The sequence below is a fragment of the Dromaius novaehollandiae genome, chromosome 18 (assembly GCF_036370855.1).
Source record: "Dromaius novaehollandiae isolate bDroNov1 chromosome 18, bDroNov1.hap1, whole genome shotgun sequence".
Lineage (NCBI taxonomy): Eukaryota > Metazoa > Chordata > Aves > Casuariiformes > Dromaiidae > Dromaius > Dromaius novaehollandiae.
In genome coordinates, this window is record NC_088115.1 from 12933610 (window position 1) to 12956190 (window position 22581).

The following is a 22581-nucleotide window of genomic DNA, read 5'->3' on the forward strand; positions in this document are numbered from 1 at the left end:
TTTAAATTCGAAACCACTACTTATATTCTTAAAATTAGTCACAGGCTTAAATGTCTTCCTGAACTAGAGCCAAAACTGAGAGCCAGGAGTGATGTAAGTAGGAGCATGGAGAAAAAAATTGGGAAGAGGTTAGTTAGCGAGAAAGAGGGGGAAAGGAAATGGAAATGGCACAAGACGGAGGGGATGCGCTATGGCACCTCGAGATGGGAGTGGAAGTTGGTTGGCAAGTTGTCACTGCCATTATACAGCTAACCAACGTTTTATCATCCCCTCTGCCCCCACTCTAGGATTTCTGTCCCTGAGTCATGGCAGACAGAAGACCAGAGAAGGCATGTGAACAAGCATGTGAATCCCTTAAGCAGCAGGATTATGAAGTGGCAGTGAAGCATTGCACAGAGGCACTCCTTTCCCTGAGCCGCTGCCCCCCGGCTCAGCCCTCGGAGGCATGCCGGGCAGCAATCGACCGCATCAAAATCGAGAGTCTGCTGTATAGAATTGCTTCTTTTTTACAACTTGTGAGTGTGACTCTTTAATAGTGTCAAGTGAACTGGAAAGAACAGTCAAATCTCTTTTACCGTCAAGATTGGAATAAAATTCAGCATCTTCCTGTAATTGGCATGTTGTTTTTGTGCAGAATCCTCCTTGCTAAAGCCTGTATGAGACTTCTGTCTTGCACTTTTCTCTGAGCAGTTGCATGGGTCTGTTTATTTTTCAGGTTTGGGACCTCTAAGTAGTTTGGGTCTGAATAACAATTCTCTCTCTCTCTTTTTTTTTTTCTTTAAGTATAAAAAGTGAAAATATATTCCAGGAAGAAAAATATCTGGTTATAGCGTATTAAATTATATTCATTAAATTACATACCAAATTGCTGTGTCTTTAAAGAGCATTAAATTAAGGCAGCAAATCTAAGCACTCGAAAAACGTGGGGGAAGAAATGCCAGAATTCGGGTAACCAGTTCATACTTAATTTAGCTGTCTTAGCATGGGCGTAGCGGTAGTTTTTTCAAACTTACATCACATGCTATTTTTTCATCGCTAAGATAGAGTACATCTAATAGAAAATGTAACTTTTAGGCTCTCACAGATTTTTAATAGGAATGTGAAAACTATGATCATTGTAAATGTTTGTAAATGCAAGGCAAGAGACATATCCATGAATCATAGATCATTCCATTGCCAAATTTATGTCCTTCCTTTAAAGCATTAGAGAACTACAATTTCTTAAAGGAATGGACATTAGAGTGCTTAATATGACTAAGCCTACATTTTCCCTGCCCTTCATTTTTGGAAACGTTATTACAGACTATAGGGGCCTTCCTCACCCCAAGTCTTCAGATAGTGGATAGGAACAGTTTCATTCCAAGTGAGAAAAGCTTGGCCAAGTTGTAAGACCCTGCTAGGCAGCTTTAAGATTAAACCGTGCCCCTCTGATCAGGGACCGTTTTTTAACATTCTTTAAATAGAGAGCTGAATTGAACTATTCAGTGTGTGAAACAAAAATTAGGAAACTTTTCTTAAATTAGAATGCAGCCTAGTGTATAGCTCCTCAGGGGATTCATTCAGAAGTGCTTAAGAAATTTAGTATCATTTGATATTTTTAATGGAAGTTGTGTTACGAAAGGCTGACTTCTCGAAGTTATTTACATATAGCAATATGCAGATAGATGCTTAGCAGTATTTGATATATGAATTTCTGATCTGGATGCTTTGAAAATCCTACAAGGCACCTATCTGTATGTTCAACGCAGCTGTAAAGCTTTAAGGGCTTTGGGAAATTCTTATCAAAACATTCCTGTCAAAGACTTGAATTATGTAGATAGTTAAAGATTTGAGGTAAATAAAATCCTGATTTTACGTCTTTTATTATTGAAAGAAATAATTTCTGAAATCACCGTTGATAAGTCAGAGTAAAATAAAATACATACCCTGCAAGTTCCAACAGCACTGTATCAGTATGAATTAAAAAAACACAGTGGCTAGGCAAGAAAGTTAAGTTTTTGTATTTTTTCCTAGGTGTTGTGAGCCACCTACAAACACATACATAAACATACCTTTGCACATTCCTGTACCTCTTTTAAAATGTCCATTTGCTGAGAATTTGAGAGCAAGTCAGCATTCTAAGGATTAATTAATTATATTTGACAAATGACTGATGTTCTTTACATGTTCTACCATGGAAAAGAAGAGGTAATGAATTATTAAAAGGTTTAAGAAACTTCTGATTCAAGCATGTAGTTGTCTGTGCTAACTGGAAAATGTTATTTTTAAACTTTTCATGTTTTACCTTTCAGAAAAAGTATGGGCAAGCAGATGAAGACTGTAGGCATGGTATGCTTATTTTCTTTTTTATTACATAGTGTTATAAATTGCAGTCAGTTGCCTGAATTTCACAAACAGGTGCCCAGATTTGTTAGTTTGCTGACAATGATTTTTTTTCTGGTTAAAATTGTGTCTTTGCTTTGTAATACTTCTACTTATTTTGCTTAAGGAGCTCTCGCTACTTTGCAAGTCATGTTCAAATACCGGGACTGAAATGCAGCTGTCCTTGGCATAGGGGTGCTATTTGACTAATAGATAGTTTAGTATATAACTGCAGGATGGATAGATACTGCAGGATGCTTGTGATGGTGAACACAGCTGACGGTTCTCTCTTCTTTCCTGGGGACATGGGTGGATATTTTGGTTTGCATTTTAGGTGTTGATTCAGGAAAAAAATGGGGTTGATGTGCTTACATTCAGCCCTGTTTGCGAAAGCTTTCAAACATGTGCATGTGTCACATGGAAGTTGAGCCTTTCATGTTTTATTTCCTTGTTGAATTGGGGTATTTTAAAGGAATTAACCATCCTTGCTAAAGTTCTGTTACTTATTTATAGTGCAAATGATTCAGTGCTCAGTGAGAACTTTTTGCTGACTTTGGTAAGCACTGGATCAGAATTTACCAGTTAGATTGGGAAAGAGAAGGTGGGTAGATCCCATCTTTCAGTTTTTATTTCTTTACCCTTGAATTTTAACGGAAAATTTCCTCAAACCACAGTTTTGTTATAGGGACTACGTGATATAGGTACTATTGTGACATTCCTATGCTAAGAATGATAACCTTTAAATCATTACTTTTGGGGTGTGGGGGGTGTGCATTTGTCTTCACTGATATTCAAGCCGTGGTCTGGGGATATGTGGGGCTCTGCAGACCCCTTGTGAAGGGTCCACAAGCATAACTGAGAAAAGTAAACTGATTTTCAGCAGGTGTGAATTTCCCGTATGGAGGTCGGGTCTCAAATAGCAAATGTTTAAAGTTTAAAACATTGGTACCCTTAATAGGTACCAGTCTCAAAATAGTCTGAGTTTTTTTTTTTAAAGCTGCCTCTTGTTTTCACTGTTGATATCTGCCAAGGCTGTAATATCCTGCTTAGTCTCACAGTCGTCTTCCGTGATGGCAAGTAAAGGTGAAAGAAGAGACGTGGAAAGATGAATACTGGTCAGAGGAGGCAGGAAAAGGGAGTATTGTCACCGATGAGATCTGATGGGTGTGCCACAGAGGTAGATGGGCAGCATTCATCCACAGTGGACTATTTTTATGCTCTTGGCATATGTGTCAGATATCAGTACCTCAAACGAACAATATTTTTCCTTCTCTCACTGGGTGCACATAGAAGTGGGTGGAATAGGAGCACCAGTTGTACTCTTTTAAATTAAAAAGTAGAGAAAACAGCTTTCAGATGTATATTACAAAAGAAAGTACCCAGTTTAATTTTAATTTTCTTAATTCAGGGCAGCATGTTGTGCAAATATTTTTTTTTCAAGTTCTAAAACTGAGGAAATTTTTCAGCTTCTTAATGCCATATTTATATAGGCATATAAAAATGATGTGTGTGTGTGTGTGTGTGTATATATATATATATATATATAATGTATGTATGTATGTGTATATACATATATATATATATGTATACACACACCATAATCTTTGTGAATGTATGAATGAACAATGCGACTGTGGTTCCCATATTGTGCTGCTGTCAGTTGTACCCCAGTTCAGAGTGTCTGCAGTTATGATCCTAAAGGGTCTCAGTTTTAGTCTTATTCTTGAAATCTCCTTTGGAAGAAACAATCTTAGTATGGGCTAATGGTATTCTTTGCTTACAATTTTTTTATAGATAAAGTTTTATTCAAGCTGCTGTTCTGTCTTTTTACAAGACTTGACATGTTGTGAACCTATGACGGTGTTTTAATTTAACCTGAATGATAAGTATATCTTGAGATAATTTGAGAAATATTCATTCTTTGTAGTATACCGTTTACACTGTTATAAACATAAGAGGTGATGACAACTTAGAATCTGTTAAATTATTCCATAAATATTAACAAAATATATGTTTCAGCTCAGTAATACTATGCAGTTAATGATATGAAAGATCATTGCAATTAATGATATGAAATATCATAATTGGGTGTGTAAGCTTTGAGGTTAAAATAGCAGACTGTCAGACATCTAAAAGTATTTGTGGAGCTGCTTTTTTCTGATTTGGGAAGTAAGCCCTATTTTTGGAGACGTGGTCAGTATCATCAGAGTGATGAATTCAGGGCAGTTGTCGAGGCACTCTGTAAATAGGATTTAGTTACCATTATACTTTGAGGAGATGTCTAGTCGTTTCTGCATAAATGTTCATGTGAGACTACTATTTCTTTAGTGTTTCACATAACTCCTGCTAACGATATGAATGTCTGTGAAGCAAGGAGTTTTGATTTATTATTCTAAAATGTAATCCAGAAGTTCTGGTGAATGTAAAAGTGCTGTTAGCACTAACAGGAGCTGCATGCATCTCAGGGCTGCATGAGTGGCAGTATAAACACAGATGTTGACATTGCCTGCAATAACAGTAATATATCTTATAATTCTGGACTCTTAACAACTGTCCAGCCTACTTTCAACTCACATGCTTAGCCTTACTAGCTTCTTAATCACTCAGAAAGGCATTTCTTTTTCTGGACAGGTAATATATGTGATTAAGTGTTATTCTTACTTGTCTGAAGCACGTCTGTACCGTGAAATAAATCCTTTCGCTATTGGAAGTGTCAATGGAAGTGTCTGTCTGGCTAGGTATCTGATCCGGTGCTAGAAAACATTAGGAAAGTTTTCTGTTACCTGGAGCTTGTGAATTCCTGGATTCAAACAATCGTTCCTATATCCTGCACTTCACAGCATAAGGGAATAAAAGCCCTTTTAACGTAGCAGGAATTGACCGTGAGGAGGTTAGCTATATTTGGAAACTACGGGGTATGCTTTTTGTGAGTGTGAATAGATCTTCCTGAGCACGTTTGTGTTACTGCAAGGTTGTTGGTTGCTATTTTTTTTCTTTCTGTGAAGAGGAGGTCCTTTGTGTCTGTGTTAGATATCTGAATTTACCCTTCCCATATTTAATTTTTCTGTATTTTAGCATGTAAACATTACTCTAAATCTTTTTTTTTTGAGCTCACGTACAACTTTTCTTAGACGATGGGAGATAAGTTTCAAGTAATATGAGATGTGATCAAGTAGTGCTTCCTTTACATCCAAGTCTTGTCTTTTCAGGAAGCCATGGATTCAACCCAAGTTTCAGACATTATTTTTGTGTTAAAGTTGAGGCAAAACTGTGTGGGGTTTACTTAAATGTATACTGCGATGAAGCTAACAGCTGCTGATTTGTGTTGCAGTGCTGGGAGAGGGGCTGGCCAAGGGAGATGGATCTTTCCGTGCAGTGCTCTGCTGCATGCATCTTAAAGGGAAGCTGCAAATTGTGTCTAATGTTCTTTCCAAATCACTGATGGGTGAATCATTGGTAAGTGGGTTTGCTGCAATCTACATAACTTGAAAAGCCATTTGTATTTCCTTTTTTTGTGTATGTGTTTAATAACAAACTTCTGAACATATGTTTGACTGGCAGGTTGCAACAAAAATGGTTTGTATGGAAAAGACAAAGATAAGTATATAGGCACTCATATATAATCAGGATACCTAGGGTGTTGCAAAGTATTTTTTGTATGCATGCAGTTTAACAGAGTAGAGAAATATAAATCTCAAACTTTGGCCTGCTTTTTTAATTGGCACTTGACACCATTCTATGTATACTTCAGTAAGTTCAGCCTTTGAAGCAGAAAAATTGATGAGACTATTAAATAAATGGTCCACAATAAGCTGTAATAAAGCATGAAAAACTTTTCAGGAAAAAAGCTTGTGTTTCAAAGACAAAGTAAAAGTTGGAGTTCAAACCTTCTCTTTTACCTTTGAACTATCAAAACACTTTAAAATGTTTTTAACCTCATACATGTGAATAACTTACTGATTCTTATGTGACTACTCATATGGGGAAAATTAGAGACATAAGAAGTCTCCAAAGGGTAGTGCCCTTTTCATTTCTGGAATCTAGATTAAGTAGTGTGCAATTCATCACCGTGAGCTGATGGTGGTGCTAAATCCAGGAACACAGTGATAGTGCAGATAAGGAGTGATCTGGTCAAATCATGAAGAAAGTGTGATATCAAGAGCTCTTGTAGTTGGTGTTAGGAAATAAAAGGAGGCAAAGGGTGTTTGCCTGATAATGTATTGATGTGTAGGAGTTGCCTTATAATATACATTGCTTAATGATTAAAGATATATCATGTTCAATATTATTTAAATGTAACTTAAGTACAATATTTACTGTACAGTATAGTAGTTATACCTTCCTATTTTATTATTTATGGAAAGTCACTATGCTGGTGTGATGCTTTTTAGAAAACATTTCTCATAAGCATATATTAGTTGAGCCAGAGAGATGCGCATACACACTGGCTGATTGTGCAGTCCAATTATTAGATGTTCACCTGGGAAACTTTACCTGGAGTGAGCTGAAATCATGTTTCCTATATCTTTGCGCATAGCTTAATCAGTAGACTATTTTTGAGAAGAGTTCTGTTTGTCTGTGTCTGATCTATATCCTGGACTTGAATTTTTTTTTCTCCTTCCTTCCTTCCTTTCTCCCCCAGCTTTTACCGCCAAATGGGGTATTTTTACATGAAAAGCTTTTACTTTGTCTAGCTGGTGTTTTCTAATGAAAAAGTGTTTCCTTGAAAAATTCTTGGCCAGATTGAAGGAAACTTGCCTTCAAAAAACTTAGTAAAATAGTCTAAAACTCGTTATCATTGGAAATGTGTAATGCCCTTGTTTTAGACTGTTGTTGTGCACATAAAGGTGGCTTCTTATATAATTCCAGAGCCCTGTCTCAAAGCAGAACTTTGGATACTTTTACAGGCCTTAGATCATTAGATAATAGTTGTTTCCTCTAGGAATATTAAAATCAGCAATTGATATACTGACTTCTGCCAGTGTCTGAGTGGAGTAATGAAACAAAGTTTTGGAATAAATTTGTTGAAGAGTTGCTATCCGTCCATTTTCTTCCATAATAACTGAAGAGAGTGATTATTTGTAACTTTATTTATGTTCTAATACATGTAAGCTCAGCAGATTCAATTTACAGCCTTTCTGCTGAAGAAGTGAAAAAGGATTTTGAAAACAACTAAGCGAGATCTGTGTGTGTAAATTTTTAGCAAAGACAATTTCTGCTGCTCAGTAGCACAGGCAAAATGTGAAGGTGGACTCTAACAAATGCAGTGGCACCTAATTAAATTTCTGCAAAAGGCTGTTGAAATAAAAGCACAGGTGTGAGTTCCTGTGTTTGAAGTTTTTGCCTAACATGAGCGTGAAATTGTCCTGTGTAGCTATACTATTTCAGATAAAATCATTTGTGAAAGATTTTACTTTGGATATTCTTGAATGTGTTGTTATTTTGAATTAGATGGCTAACCTTTGCTTTTTAGTGAAAAAAGGCATGGATGGTCTACATCAGAGCAGAAGAGTTATGAAACAATAGAAATCAGTAATTTGTAGAACGGATTCTTAGGAAGAAGTGAATCTACCACTGCAGCAGCGGTGGCAGTTTTTTATAGTGATTCCTTCAGAGCTGAAATGTTTCAGTAACCACAGCCTATGGCTCCTGTATACTGCTTTTCATCAGTAGCTCTCAAAGTGCTTTGTGAAGGCAGTCAGTGTCGCTGCCCCCATTTAACAGATGGGGAAACCGAGGCACGGAGAGGTGAAGTGACTTGCCCAAGGTCACCCAGTAGTCCTTGTCCATTGGGCTACACAGCCTCCAGGGTGCTGGGCCACACTCCATGTAGGCTTACTGGTCCGAAAGATATGGTTTAATAAATGTTGCAGCCATTAATATTTATCTTGGGTGGCAGCCAAACTTCTGAAGGGTTTTTTCCCAAGTTGTTCTACATATGCCACCCTTTTGCCTTGCTCTGTACTGATACCTGCTGTCTAGTGTTTGGCTAGTGTAAAATTTCCCTTTTTCACAATCCTGCTTGCTCAGTATTACATAGTTTGTCGTTTAAAATGGAGTGTTGCAAGTCAAACTCATCTTCTGTTTTCTTCTTGCCCTTCTCCTTGTTGGCAGGGGCGGCGGGGAGAGTACTTTTTTGCTTTTGTTTAATGTGTGGGAAGGTTTATTTGTTGGATGCAATAATATTCTTTCTCCCTACCCAGAACGGGATGGTAACTAAAGATCTGACGCGATTGAAAACACTTCTTGCTGAGACAGAGGTAATAATGAGCACTTCATTGGGAAAATAATGAAAAGTATCTGATACAGCTGAGAGGCCCCGGGAGATCTGGTCCCACTGTGAACATACTGTATCTGACTTAGTAGTTCCCACTACTATTCCACTACTGTTCCACAACCTATTCAGCAGCCTTTTGTCCCTATCTTGGATGATGTATGAAAAAAGTAAAAAGATGTTAATAGTTGTTGATTTGCTTGCGATAGTGAGTGGAAAGAATTCAAAGCATCTATGTGTTTATTATTTAATTATTGCATTTTTCTCTGTTGGAAATGATATTCCAGTTGTAAACATGACTTAAGAAATTGGTTAACAAATCTAAACACCCTCTCAGTCACCTTTTTTTTATGTTAGTAGGAGGTGAATGTGTCATGTCTATTGATTGAATTTCCACTTCTTTATTTGTTTTTTGCTTCTTTTAAGTCATTGATTTGAGTTTTAACATAGATTTAAATCTAAAAGATATCTCAATACACTTTAGACTTTGGCTTTTTTACAAGTTTATTGCAATCCACATTAAAATGATTGCATGATGGAGTTAATTCTTGTAAAAATCTCTATAGCTTTCTTCTAATAATGAGTGGACTCAGTGCTTCTGTCAGAATTTCTTTTATCAATGACTAATTTAGTTTTGGATTAATAGGCAATTCATGTTTGTGGCTAGAATAGATTGCAAACTTCTGATGAATTATTTTGTATTGGTTGTTCTAAAACACATTGTATCAGCAAAGTAGCTCAAACAATTTTTGTTGGTGAAATTAATTTTTTTTTTTTAAATAATTGTAGGCAGCTGGTAAAGTACCATCAGGATACCATGTAGAAGATATAGAAGAAGGTATGTAACTCAATTCTGAAGCTACTTCATTTTGCAGTGAGAAGACTTCAAGATTCTGCTGGTGGCTCAGCACTAGGTAGTAGTCAAAAACGAGAAAAATAACTTGACTGTTTATCTTGATGAAGCCATGTGGATCAAGGTTGAGCTACTTGAACATCATTGATTTGAACATCATTGAATTTGGAGGCAGAAGTTGCTACTTATTGGTCTGCCGTATGCTTTTAAACTTACCTTTGTTCTAAATGAATTTGTTAGGGATTGAGAATTAATCTTTTTGGCAATAACTTTGTTTGTATATTAATATATACTGTGGGTTGATGTTTAGAGACATGGTTCCCTGGGCGATTGCTATCCATGACTTAAAAATAATTGGAAATGTGAAAAGTAACCTGAGTTTTGGACTACTCTGCAGGGTCCCGGGATGGCTGGCAATTCCGCCCTCCACCAAGGGGAGTCACAAGCAGTGAAGAATATACACTATGTAAAAGGTAAAGTCATTGCTTTATGCCGGCATTCACTAAGGGATCATACTATTTCCTCTTTTATTTAGCTGATAACAGAAGGTCAGGATAACTAAGATGTCAGGAAGATGAAACTACTTGTTAGAAGAAGAGTTGATTTGTTCTCAGATTTTGGGGTAGGTCAGTTTATCCAGAAGCATCTCAGTGGTCTGTAAAATGGAATCAATAATTCCATTTTATGAGAGAGTAGTTTGAGGAACATTTTTTCTAGTGACAAGGAAGCATCTGTCTCCTTCCCCTGCCTTTTTTTAATTTGTATAATTTCGGAGATGTGAAAAGTTCACTCCCACAAACAACTGTGTTGGCAAACTGCAGCACAGTGAAGTGTGCTTTGGCAGGAGAGGGGATGCTTGCCTTCAGATAAATGAGTTTTGCTGATAAATGGGCTTTGTCTTCAGATAAGCAACACTTGTAGACTTTCACTCTGGATCTCTTATTCCCCTTCTACATAAGCTGAAATACACCGAGGTAAATTGCCTTGCTGAACATCCAATGGCTTGTGCTTGTATTGGAGATTTGCCTTCCTGTCTTTTTTAGTTCACTAGCCAATACTCTCTATAGTTTGCATTGTTAGCCATGATTACTTATGTAATACTATATTAATATACTCAGGAAAAAACATCATTATGCACTTGATTCTCCCATATATGTAACTCATACAGATAAATTATTTTCACAGTGTGTAGGAATCTGACCTGCTTTTTAGATGAGATAACTGAATCTGCTGAATTTGGGCTACTTCTGGCCTGATTTTCTGGAGATGCTAAATGCTGACATGTCCTGTTGACTTTAGCAGATCTGGTGCATGTTCAGCATTTTAGAAGAAGAAGGGTTTTTTTTTTAAGCTCATTATGATTTTCTCTTAAGTAGCATGTATTCCATGCTTCCAACCCTTGCTTTTAAACATTTTTCCACTACAACTGTAAATTAAATTTACTGGTTACTTTATTACGCATGCTGTTAACCTTAGATCGAGAAGGCTGCCTTACTCAGCAAATCCATATGAATAGTATCATTCTGACCATGGATTAAAGATTTTAGTTTCCTTCTAAGGAAGCAGTTACAGGTCTTGAATATGAATTTTTGAAGCTGTAGTTTATTTTTGCCTTGTGTGGCATAAAGCAGTAGATACATATTTATTCTAGATAGCGAAGTTATGGAATTGCAGGAGGTATTTAATAAGAAATCAAACATGAGAAAAAAAGTGTTTGCTAAAAATATTAACAATGAAAACAGAAAATTTGCCTAACGATAGATAAGGTAATATACTTTCCTATTGAATGACGAAACGGAAAAAAATACTTAATTTTAAATCTGCTCTGCAGCTAGTAAGAAGACATCAACAATTAATGTTATGTTTGCACTCCATTTACTTTGGGCCATGAAAATCATAATTGTACTCTAGCAATTGGACTCTTGCATCCTAATTCACTGAAGCAATGTTGGATTGGAAGAATGGATATAAAATACTGAAATTGACTGCCAAGAAAAATACTCTAAGATATTTTAGGGAACACAGTTTAAGAAAACTTAGTAACATCGTAGTATATATCGCTCTTATTTTATTTACAATTAGGGCATTCAAAAGTGTGTGTTAGTTCAGGTTACAACCACTGATTCAAATGTGGCCTGAGTATCCAAATACTTTTGCTGCAAGGTTTTCTTGTCATAGTAAAGTAGTATTTGTTTTTGTTACATAGCTCAGAGTTCACAAGCTAATTCACATTACATTACCTTACATAATACATATGACCTATGAAAAGGTTATTCAGTCACTGATCTGCTCCTGCTGTGTTCATCAGTGATGTGGAGTGCTGACTTGCCATATTCTTTTAGTCTTGATTCATCCTTTCTGTTTTACAGTTACTCACCACTGTAGGAAGCAGTTCTTAATATAGGTATATAACAGATAATCTACATGAGATTCAAATACAGTTATGTTTACAGAGTTTCTATATATTTGATATCCAACAGATATTTTCCTGCCTGGCTTTAATTGCTTGGTACATGCAATACTTACATTTACTGTTTGTAGTCTCCTTATGTAAAAAAAAAAAACCCTCCAAAACAAACAAAAAAAACCCCCCAAACCTTCCTGGCCTAATGTTTATTCTGTGTATCAAATACTTTCTTAGTAGCTTCATATCTTAAAAAAATTTATTCTTTCTTTGAAGCTGTTTTTAAGTGCTTGAGTTTTGAAGAATGATAAAGATGCAGCTGCTGCTGTGTGTTAATAGATAGTTAAGTTACAACTAAAAAGAGTTCCTTCCCAAATTGTATAGACATTTAAGTACTGTTGGTCGACGCTCAAAAAAATTCTGAGAACCGGAATGCTTAAATTGTATTTAGATGATAAGTATATAATTGATTTTAATGCATCAGCACATGCCATGACATGAAAAAGTTACTTCTGTAACAAATCCTTAAGCTCTACGAAATAGATCCTTTGGGACACTTTTTACAAAGAGGATGATTGAACCTTTTCCTGGAGAGATCATTTCTGTGTAGGTGTATGTAGTAGGAAGAACCACATGATGTCACTGTTGCTCCAGGAAAAACTGCCGAATGAGCATTTATCAGCTAGTAACATAACTGTTGGAGGAAATTACATTGTATCTTCCCTCTGCCCCTGAATCACAGCATTTCATTCATATTACTACAGTGCCTTGTAATCTCAGGGATGGCCCATGATCTCATTGCATTAACTGCTGTACAAACACTGGATTCTTTTTTCACTGAAGCTGGAAATTTCTTAATAGGATTTGTGTCCTATTATGTTTGAAAGAAATTTGATACACCTTTCTGGACATTGCAGTCAAAGAAGCTGCTACCTCGCTTACAAAATGCTAAGTACATGTATATATTGCCAAATCAGTTCCCGTGAACTAAAAGTGCCATTAGTTCTGTGAGAGAAACTTTACAAGTCGTTCTGGCTTTAGAAGTAAAATCTTCCTAAATTTCTTTTTTAATTAGAGACCGAAAACTTTAAGGCATAATCATTTTTCCTATTTTATGTAGATTTTTAGAGCAAGGGATCTGCAGGTACGGTGCACAGTGTACTTCAGCACATTCCCAGGAAGAGCTAACAGAATGGCAAAAACGATATGCCTCCCGCTTGATCAGATTAAAACAGCAGAAGGAAAACAAACAATGTTCGGGCAGTTATATGGAAACCTTGATTGAGAAATGGATGAATTCGTTATCTCCTGAGAAAGTGGTAAGGAAAATATACTACTTCCCTATGTGCTCATATTTAAAACTAACTGATGAGCCTGTTTTTGGCCCTTACTATCAGAGCTGGTCGAATTACTAATTACCAAGAAATTGTCCAACCAATTTTCTTCCTTTTCCATTCTGCCCTATGTCTGCTTGCAAAGATACCACAGACTTAGGCTGATTTCTGCAAATGTACTCGTTCTTTTCAGGAATCCAGTAAAGTGTTCATGAATTACAGCTTGTGGGTTCATCACAGCTTGTTTGTTTTGCATATTTACTATTCCCAGTGCTGGCTGGTTCAGCCAAGTCCCATGGTATTGTTCCTGTTCCTTGATGGTGTGGTAAAACTTTTTAAACTGGAGGACAATAAATGGTGAAGCTTTCACTGCTTAGTGGAGAACACTCTTGTCTGTGCATGGCTCCTTTTCTTTGCCTGCAGCTGCAGGCACTTGTATGAGGAACAGCCATTCCCCAAACATTCAGAAATGTTTGAATACTGAAGAGTGAGGGGTATGGATATGATCAAACTCAGCAGCTGTTTGGAATTTCAGAGAATGTTTTTACAGCATTCGACCAGCTCTACTTACCACTGACCCTAAGGAGTTTTCGGTCCATCTATTGTTTAAAATCTGGGAAGAGTGGGCTCTCTGCAAAATGGATTAATGCCTAGAAAGCCTAGTTTTCTGGTGTCTCTAGTACTTTCATTAAAGTCAGTGAGATCTGGGGTCTTCCGGAAATGCAGTCTCCAGACCTCATTGTATCAGATCCTTCCTTCCAAATGAAATCATGTTCTACATAAGCATTTACAATTAAGTTGACTTTTGAAAATGAAGTCCTGTGTTAATTGTCCTTAAATGGTTGTACTCTTTGCTTATACAGTCTGATGTCGTAGAGTTGGTTTGCTTGTCTCTTTGAATTAGCATGTATCTTCTCTAATTCCTATGCAGGACTTGCATAAATCCTAGAAAACAATTCTAGAATTGTTCACAATTCAATTCACAATCTAGAAAACCATTCTTTTCACTGTCTGTTCTAAAATAGTACCTTTTCCTGAATGCTTTTATTTTGATATTGTCTGTAGAAGTTTAATGTTATCTTCTTTTTCTTTAAATCTAGCTTAGTGAAAGTGTAGAAGGAGTGAGAGTAGAACATAATCCTGAGCTATCAGTAACTGTCACCACCAAAAAGTCTCATCAGACATGGACATTTGCTCTCACTTGTAAGGTAGGACCACTGATCTTTTGAAAATGGGTCAACAGTAAAGACTGGAATGCAGTCCATAGCCTTTTGTGCTTGAGATTTCAATCACAAAATACTTCTTTTAAAACAGAGCTATTTCCTAGCAGCACCATGTCCTTTCTATCTTTCTCAGCTGCCCTGGTGATTATGTATCTAGTGCTCTGATTTTTGGAAAGCAGGCAGGACTTGTACCTGCTCTGAGAAGTTGAGAGTTCTTATAAGCTTTCTTATATGATTGCAAATGAAGATATTCCTGAAATAATTTCAGTTTCCCGACATACTGTCATTTCAACCTTTGCATTTTTTTATAGCCTGCAAGAATGCTGTATCGAGTGGCATTACTTTATGATGCCCATCGTCCACATTTCAGTATCGTTGCAATATCTGCTGGAGACAGCACTACCCAGGTATCACAGGAAGTTCCAGAAAACTGTCAGGAATGGATAGGAGGAAAGATGGTCCAGAATGGAATAGATCATTATATATACAAAGTCAGTATAGCCTTTAACACAGAAATCTTTGGAACTTTTCGCCAAACTGTTGTGTTTGATTTTGGATTAGAACCAGTCCTCATGCAACGAGTAATGATTGATGCTGCTTCAACAGAAGGTAATGTATGAAAACTTTCTTTTGGAATAGTGGAAGCTTTCTGTGCTACCTCTTTTCTTTTCATTTTTCTGAACAGAATGGCATCTATGTTAATGGTTAATGGATGTCTTTTATTATATGTTCTTATGTTCATCATGTATATGAATATAAATAGCGGATGAAGATTCGGAAGGTGAAAATTGGCCTGGATTCACTGGAGTTAATTGCCATATGACTATTCAACTGTGTCAGGATTTGACTCCGAAATCTTGTCAAAATGCTAGGAATTACTGAATAGTAGTGTAATTTGTGCCCAAAGGCATTTTTGCAAGCTAAAGTACATGTATGTTTTTATATATATTCTTGTATGGATGCAAATGTTAAAAGTGTAGAAAAGATCAGTGGAAAGATGAAAATGTTTCTGTGTAAGAAGGCAGCTGATAATCAATTCGTTAATTAAAAGCAGACTATCTGAGAAGAGGTACTTTTTTTCCCTTATGTCTGACTGGAGCTGTAAAAAGGAAGAGACAAAGTGTAGGCTCATAATACAACAAACTACTGATGTTGGTATGAATTCTAAAAATGCAAAGAATATGTAACTATATATTTTTTATGTGTTCAAGTTGAAAATTTAACTGCCTGTAGCTGTAGGTGTTGTACTCTATTTACAAAATTGATCTATGCCTCTGATTACAAACCTGAAATCACTTCATTATTAGAAAGACGTCAACAAATTGGAAGACGTTCAAAGCAGAAGTGCAAAAAAAGAAGGGAGTGCTTTGATTTATGGCAGAAGATTAAAAGAGCTAAATATGTGTCACTTGGCAATAAGCAAAGGGTTTGGATAGAGCATAGTAATTTTCTATGAAGATTTGAGAGATATAAACACCAAAGAGATAGAATTGTAGCACTGGGATGTAACCAGGAAAAAGAAGGTGAAACTAAGAAAACAGCAGTTTTCTATTCCTGGCCTTTATTTACATGTAACAGACTTAATATTTGCAACATTAACCAAAAGATATTGTAAACAACAGATGCCAAAGATTATGATCTGATCTTTCCAGGTGACCCAAGCACTTGTAGCCAAGAGCAGGAAGACTATACAAGTTGAAATGTCTCTTGAAGCAGAGAATATTGCATTGAGAATGAGAAACTATGCTTAGAAGCAAGGCTGTGGCCTTTTCAGGAGTTATTGTGTGATCTCCATGTAACAGTGTGGGTAATCGCAGCCGACAGGTTTACTAAGACACTGAGTTTGTGGAGAGCTGCTGTCCTTTTAATGTAGAGCTGTTTAAGACCAAGAAAGCCCACTTACCATTTATTTGCAGAGTCAGAGGTTTTAATTGTCAGAGTTATCTATGGTCTGAGTCTTTGCTGTTTTAAACTAACTACTAAGCAGAGCAGTACCAGGAGCAGCCAACGCAAGCCCGGGTGAAAGGGATGGATGAAGTTAAGACAGCACTGTCTGGAATTAGTTACTGGTATCTCCTTTGCACATATTGCTCCTCTGCGTGCAGAGGGATACTAAAGTGGGTCTTTAAGCACGTTGTTACTAATATTTATTTCAAACTAAAAGAGTGGTAGGTGCTTTACAGGTAAATATAAATACAAAATCCTGGGCTTTTGGTAACAGGAAGTTAACATAAGGAGGCAGTAAGTAGGCAGGTGACAGGGACAGCAGTATTGGATGTGTCTCATTGTATTGTTCCTTTTACGCCTGGTGTCCGTGGGCTGGGAGTCATGAAAGTGCTTTTTGAACTGAGAGAAGCCTGCCGTCCCTTTTGCATGATTCCTGCAGTAATTCGGGACCCCATCTAGATACCTGGGTACGGAAGAGAGGTCAACATTAAAATACTGTAATGGAGGAGCCCCCATTACGCTTTTTGAAATCTTTATTTGCTACAGAAAAAGAGAATTAATGGAAGTTTTTTGTCCACTGAGAAAGTACTGAATCCCCTAAAGAGAGGGTCCCCATGTGCACAGGCCGTGCTAACAGCCAGGAGGTGGTAATGTCTGCTTTCCAGGGGCAGCTTCTGTGGTGCTGGGAATTAAATGGCCATCTTCCTTGCGAACAGGGAATCTAAGCCAGCATAGTTATTGAGCTTTTGTGGTCGGAGGTATGATTAGTACCAGAGAAGGCTTCGCTGAGATGGTTTCAAACACAGAAACTGCTCAAACGTGGACCTTTTCTTCCTATGCAACTGTAACTACTTGTACAGCGGAGGCTTGAGGTAGATGCTTAGATGTGACTTCTTTGTGAGCAGCTATTTATGAGATTAGTAAGTGAGACGAGCTAAATTCCTGTGGTCATAGTCATGCTGAACCAAGATTTCCTTTGCCGAAAAGACCTCGCATTTTTCCTCTGTTTAGAAAGTCGAGATGGTTTAAGTGCTTAATTTGAGATTAAAGTATTTTTTGTGCATTTTTCAGCATTGCTATGAAATCCTGGATACCTATCTCAAATCTGATTTAGGAATAATACATTATAATATTATACCTTCACTATAAAGGCCAAATGTTCAGCAAAATTCAGCTCTGCAATTTAACTGCAAGTTTTGTTAACTGCTGCTTTGCTGTCAGAGCGTTTTTGTGGTGTTAATGGATATATTTTGGGTGGCTGTAGAGAGTGCTTGGTTTTCTGTTTCTGATTTAAGCTACAAGCTCCCTGAAATTAGGGTAAACTGAAACGTTAATTTCCTTTTAGTTTTCTGACTTTATATCATTTTGGGTTACATTTCCAAAGTTGTGCTTTGCAAAGTCACTTTAGCTATATGATGTGACTATCTCCAAATACACACACAATGCTATGGTATTGTGGAATTTTCTTTTATTCTTCTAAAGGCTTTTGAAATGCTGCAAATTAAAGATTTTTTTTTTTTTTTACCAGACAGCTTATTGACTTGTTTTTATTACCTTGTAAATTTTATAGCATATGTTGTGAGGTTCTTTACCACTTGGTATTTCTGAAAGGAGATGATGATACAGTTAAGCTTTGAAAGCATACTGTGTTGGCAAGTCCTTCAAAGTTGCTTGCAATTAGTAAAATAAGAGAGCTTTTCTTTGTTTGTCTGTATGATTTCTGTTTGCAGTCTATAGAATATTATTTTCTGATCCTGTTTGAGAGCCTGCCTGCTCTCTGTGCACACCTGAAAAGAAGGGTGGTAAAGTACAAGCAATGAACTTACTAAAGGTGTTCTGGGCAGAGGAGACTGTTATCTATAGTTAGTTCATTATCATGAATGACATTATTTTTAGGAGTGTGGATTTTTTTTTTAAACCATATATTGTTGTTAATTAGATTTTTGTCTCCTAAACCCCAGATTATTCTGTCTCACTCGTAAGCAGTTGTGGGGCAGTTATGTGGGAGGAAATCCAAAGTTTTCCACTTATGCTTATCAAAAGTTTGTGATCACAATGGAAAATTATCTTTTTTATAAAAGGAGTTTGGAGAGTTTGAACTTATTTCCTTTCCCTGTTATATATCTACATCCAGATCTTGAATACCTGATGCACGCACGGCAACAGCTGCTAACCACAGCTAAGCGTTGGGATTCTACTTCTAAGACTATTGTAGAATTTGAGCCTAATGAAACTACTGAATTGGAGAAGAGCCTTCTTACCAGATACCAAATTCCTCTATCTGCTGACCAGCTATTTACACAATCTGTCCTGGACAAATCATTGACCAAGAACAACTATCAGTCACGGTTGCATGACCTCCTTTATATTGAGGAAATAGCACAATATAAGGAAGTTAGCAAGTAAGTAGCGCATTTACAAAATTGTGTCTTAGATGTTGTTGCTGTCCTGTTAAAATGATGAGAATGGCAACTTTTTCTTAACTAAATCTACCTGATTGGTTTTGTAAGGTTTAGTGGTTAAGGTATTAAGTCTTCCTATTTCTTGGAAATAAAATTGTGTGTGAATCTGGAGAGTATCTGGAGTACTTTATTAAAGTACTAAACTAGCACTTAACAAGTATAATTTATTAATACTTGTTTTAAACAAGTTATATCGGTCTATGCTTACAGTTGGAGGTACTAAACAGCTATTGTAGAATATCGTTATAATGTCATGATAATACTTATTTTTGTGTAGTTTTTCTGGCTCTCTAAACAGGAAGAAATTAATAATAGGACTTATTTACATATTTTTTGTTCCTTGGTAAAAGTAGATTATAGCTCAGGAGTGTATGAAACCTTCATATAAAAGATGTTAAGGGAGCATAAAATACAGGTTTTAGAAGAAGATTGAATTGTATAGTGGTTCAAATTCTGATCTTATGGTGATGTGAGAGCTGATATTGTAATATTTATTCTCTAAATAGGCTGAGAACTAGCTTTTGAATAAATCTCCTAATAAAAGGCATATAATATACATGTTCTGTTTGCTCCATTCTGTAATATCTTTAGTTATTATGTACATACTGTCCAACTAGATTAGCTGCATGAACAAATATAGAGTGAGGAAAAAGATGTCAGCTTCCCACGTACAGCATCTCACTGGGCCATTTTTGTGGAATTTCGATATTCGTGGTTAAAAATTTCACCTTCACTCATTGTATGAAAGAGTTTAAGTGATGCATTGCTCAAAATGGAAAGTCAAACAGATATAACTTCCCTTTAACTTAATTTGGTAGTAAATTTAGTTTAAATTACTTAAGCTCCAAGTCAGAAATGCCTTTAGAAGAACCAGTCCTGGAAACAGAGGTTCAGTTGAATCACTGTTTTGGTATTTAGGGGGGAAAAAAGTCCATTCATGATTTATATTTCTAATGTTCTTAAATCACGAAAATGTTTCCATTTCTTTTTGATGCCTCAGATGAAGTGCAGTATACTTGGGCTATTTTTTTCATATCTTTCATCTTTATTGTGCTCTGTTCTTGAGCTGGAATCTAACATACAGAGGAATCATGCTTGAAGACTGCTTTCAGCATACAAAAATATTCTCCATCATATGTGTGTATAATCAGGATGACTTTTCCAAGGCTTTCTAAAACAAAAGTGCATTTAAAGTAAACGTTATAAAATATGATATAAATAATATTTTTACTGAGTGAATTTTCACATTAAGAATTGCAATCTCAAGCCTCAAAGGAAACCAGAAAGCAGCGTGCCTGTTGAAATGAAAGAATAATGAGTACATTCCTAGGTTTAATGCTTCCCTTTTGGACAATTTGGTGCAGCAATAAGTTATTGCTCTTCTTTTTCTACCTAGTAGATTAATAAAAGTAAGTTTAATAATGTTCTTGAAGTCTTCTGTTTTGATAGTGTTGATGACAGAAATATTCTTTTGATCTTGTAGCTGACCCACTTTATTACAACAAGGCTCAGACTAACACACTTTTCAGATCCTCTGTGGATAAGATCACACACTTGGTATTCCCTAGTGGATTGCTGGGGTTGCAAGCATGAAAATGGGCCCAGGAATACAAATGCAAGTGGGTTATATTACCTGAAGTGGTGCCATGAGTCAAAATGTTTATGAACTGTTACTCTTTAATGGATTTTTGTCGGTATCAGAAGTGCTAGGGTTGTCAACACGGTCTCCTATGAGACGACTGGAATAACATGAGTGTCTGCAGGTCAGGCTGGTGTGAATTGCTGGCTTTTGAGAATGTCGATGATTTCTCTTGTTCTAGGAAAAACACTTATGTTGCAGATTTCACATGGGGTCACGCGAGTGGAACTGCTGAAAAGTGTTGGATAAGATAAAGGTTGCAGTTGCTTTAACCGGTCTTGAACTCATTGTAAAGGGAGTGCATTCTGGGTTTAGGATGGTCTTGGAGAGCTTTAAGTTGTATTTATTGTAATATTTCAAGGCACTCATAAAAAGTACTTGAGTACATCACAAAATAGAGTAACAGAGGTTAGAATAAGGGATCCGTTGCTGTCTAATTTCCTAATACGAGTGCATTTTTTTATAAGAAAAAACAAAACAATACGCCGATTTAGATGTTTGTTTCGTTTTAAAAAGTTTTGCCTACATACAATCTTTGGAGGGTTTTAAATCTCTTTTTTCTCTTGCACATTAAAAAGAAAACCAGTGTATAATTGTTATAATAGCTGGAATTTACTGTATATTTTCTGATAGAAACATGAATGAATCTGAGAAGTAACATACTGCTCCTGCCATGCAGTGCATGTTTGCTACCAAGATTACAGAGCAGATTTTATATGCAAAGCTGTGAGAACTTAAAATACTGGCTTTGATGGAAAATAAATTTGTTTTTGTTGTTACTGTGTCTTACCTTCTAATAATACATAGGTAACTGTCCCACTGCACCCCCTGTGTGAACTTCGCAGAAATCAGTGTAGAAATTAAACCATGCTGAACTTACTTTCAAGAAAATGTTATATGAAGCTGCTTTGTTCAGAATGGCCATTTGGGAATTATTGTCTGCATTGGCACTGGATGGATTAATGATTTATTAAGTCTTCACATGCACAACACGTTTCTTTAGCTGGTTTCATTAACACTAATTGTGCTGGTATTTTGCAGTGCTAGGGAGGGTTTGGGTTTTTTTTGCATAGGCCACGTTGAAAGTAGGTGTCTCTGTTGAAGTTAAAATACTGGTCATGGGGTAGAAGTGCTGTTAAAATATGCTTATGTTTTGGATGGTTAGAAAGGTTTGTTTTAGTCTGATGGCCTGCAGAGCCCACAGTGCACAGCCAAAAATCAAGCAGAAGTAATCAAAGACCTGAAAAATTTCCTGGTGTCCAGAAGAGTGTGCTGATAAAATGACTAAATTTAAGTATGAAAAAACCTAAAATTCTAGAAGTTTTTACCCCCTAAGAATTCTTCTTGCATTGAGAAAAGAGCACTTGTTAAATGCTGCAGTTGAATTTACCGTATCAGAATGCTAAAAGAATTAATCATGACTTCTGTAAAAAAGTTTCTATGTAAGAGCATGCTAAAAAATGGTAATTAAACATGCATTTCTGATTAGGTGATCATCAAATCTTTAAGTGTTAGTACAAAAGGATCCATTACGCAATCCAGAAAATGCTGCCGTATATCGCAGAGTGCTGGAACATACATACGTATTCACTCAACTTGTTTGGAAGATGAAGAGTTTCTTATTTCCTTGTAGAAAAACTCTACATAACTAACTGAAAGCAGTGTTTAGTAGTGGAATTTGCAGAGAAAACCTGGAAGCAGTGAAATTCAATAGTCCCTTTTTTAGTAATTAATGCTTTAGACGAGGAGCATTGTAGCGGGAAACAGCAGCCCGCGTTGTAGCGCTGTGTTCTCCACTGATCGGTGTGTTATCCCGCAGGGCACCAAAGTCCGCCTTTGCACATCTCAGCTTTACTTTTTAATGATTTTTCTTGGATGACCAACTTGAGGCACCTATGGGCTCTTACTTACCAGAATTGAAGACTCAGTAGAAACTCGAGGTTAATCATTTCTAAAAATCACACCCAGTTTGGAAATGGACTAGTTAACCTCTTTATACATCGGTTGCTTGGTCTGTAAAGTAAGCCCGTGACTTACAGGGATCTTGAGAATCTTAATTCATGTAAATGTTTAGGGTTTTTTTT

General features: G+C 36.5%; 1 protein-coding gene across 6 annotated transcripts in view; it reads left to right on the forward strand.

The window, feature by feature from the left end:
• Positions 1-22581, forward strand: part of HELZ (helicase with zinc finger) — a 93915-nt gene that overhangs the window by 15980 nt on the left and 55354 nt on the right. For 3 of the 6 annotated variants that reach the window (XM_064522747.1, XM_064522749.1, XM_064522748.1), the window contains exons 2-11: positions 288-515; positions 2292-2328; positions 5693-5817; positions 8565-8621; positions 9425-9473; positions 9886-9961; positions 13013-13211; positions 14327-14434; positions 14761-15058; positions 18531-18798. In XM_064522747.1, coding sequence (XP_064378817.1) covers positions 306-515; positions 2292-2328; positions 5693-5817; positions 8565-8621; positions 9425-9473; positions 9886-9961; positions 13013-13211; positions 14327-14434; positions 14761-15058; positions 18531-18798 — 1427 coding nt within the window. In that variant the 5' untranslated portion in view covers positions 288-305. Of the gene's footprint in view, positions 1-287; positions 516-2013; positions 2188-2291; positions 2329-5692; positions 5818-8564; positions 8622-9424; positions 9474-9885; positions 9962-13012; positions 13212-14326; positions 14435-14760; positions 15059-18530; positions 18799-22581 lie in introns of those variants that run through there. The other 3 variants (XM_026098960.2, XM_064522751.1, XM_064522750.1) reach the window with 3 other exon arrangements.